The sequence below is a fragment of the Crocuta crocuta genome, unplaced genomic scaffold, assembly GCF_008692635.1.
Source record: "Crocuta crocuta isolate KB4526 unplaced genomic scaffold, BGI_CrCroc_1.0 scaffold466, whole genome shotgun sequence".
Classification (NCBI taxonomy): Eukaryota; Metazoa; Chordata; class Mammalia; order Carnivora; family Hyaenidae; genus Crocuta; species Crocuta crocuta.
The window spans coordinates 643,927-645,217 of NW_027529672.1; the positions used below are offsets into that span (position 1 = coordinate 643,927).

A 1,291-nucleotide genomic window follows, 5' to 3' on the forward strand; every position below is an offset into this window, starting at 1 on the left:
GGTTTCGTTTCTCCCTCGGCACACACACCATCATAGTGACTGCCCCCCAGAACTCTGAAAGGTAAAGAAGGGAACTGAGGCTCAGCAGGCTTCAGTGCCTCGCCCAGTGCCCTAGGATGGTGCTGGTGTGTTGGTAAGTGTTCAGTCAGGCTCTCGGGGCAGAGGAGGGAAGCCCAGACCCACACACCTTCCCCAGTAAATGGAGAGAAGGGCCACCGTCTCTGTGCACTTTCCTGAGGGCAGGCTTGGACCTTTGCATGTCCGGAGTCCCCAAGGCCGCCACCACGCCACGCCACCCACCATCCGCCCGTTTTTCTGAAGCGCTCTGGCACATTATGTCATCCAGGTCGTTCATAAACTGGAACTTGCTGTCTCACCGGACCCAGGGCAGATGGTGTGTAGTTGACAGATGGCAGCAGCTGGATCTCAGGCCGGGAATGCCGAGCGCACAGTGCCTCTGCTGAGGCTGGCTGTGGACACACAGGCCGGCCCAACCGTGAGTGCTCAAGGTCAAATAAAGGCCTCTCCTGTCTGAGGGGTTGCCCAGAGGATGTCATTGTGAGTCTCAGCCTCCCCACAGCAGCGGACTTGAGAAGCTCTGGCTGAAAGGTGACTGGAAGAGGACCTGGCAACCCGAGCGCCCCCAGGAGCTTAGCGGCTGCGGGGCCCTTGCTCATGCAGGACGGAGAAACACGGGTTCCTTCCGCTCTCAGCAAAGAAGCCTACCCGAGTCCCCCCAGCTCAGCCTGCAGAAGGAGGAGCATCAGCCCGAGGAAGCTCAGCCGCACAGGTGGGGGGGGACCTCCGTGTCCAGGCCTGGCGGGGCTGCTTCCCCGGCTGGGACAGGTGGCACTGAGGCGTGAAGGTGCCCAGGCATCCGTCCCCTTTCTCAGACAGACTTCCTTGACTCAGCCTGTCTTACACACACACACACACACACACACACACACACACACACACGCACGCACACGCGAGCGCGCACACACACAAAGGAGGGCTGGAGGGGCGGGGGAGCTAGAGGAGCCAATCACCCTGCACCCGAGCCTTCAGGGCTGGTCCTCCCGGTGTGAGAGAGAGAGGGTGTGCGCTTCAGCGGGGATTTCTGCGATAGAGGCGGCCAGATTCCAGAGAGGGAGAGGAGAGGAGGGGGAAGAACCAGAGGGGAGGAGAGAATTGGGGGTGGGAGAGACAGACGGAGAGAACGGCAGTGGGAGAGAGGGAAGAGAAGCGCCGCCAGGAGAGAGAAGGAGAGGGAGAGAGAAAGTGGAGGGGAGAGAAGAAAGGGAGAGCA

General features: G+C 60.9%; 1 protein-coding gene across 1 annotated transcript in view; it reads left to right on the forward strand.

Moving 5' to 3' along the window:
• Window positions 1–409: 409 nt before the first annotated feature.
• GPR26 (G protein-coupled receptor 26) overlaps window positions 410–1,291 on the forward strand; it is a 27,531-nt gene continuing 26,649 nt past the window's right edge. Inside the window, exons 1-2 of the mRNA XM_077762913.1 lie at window positions 410–496; window positions 714–790. Of these exons, the coding sequence (XP_077619039.1) occupies window positions 410–496; window positions 714–790 (164 nt within the window). The remainder of the gene's footprint in view (window positions 497–713; window positions 791–1,291) is intronic.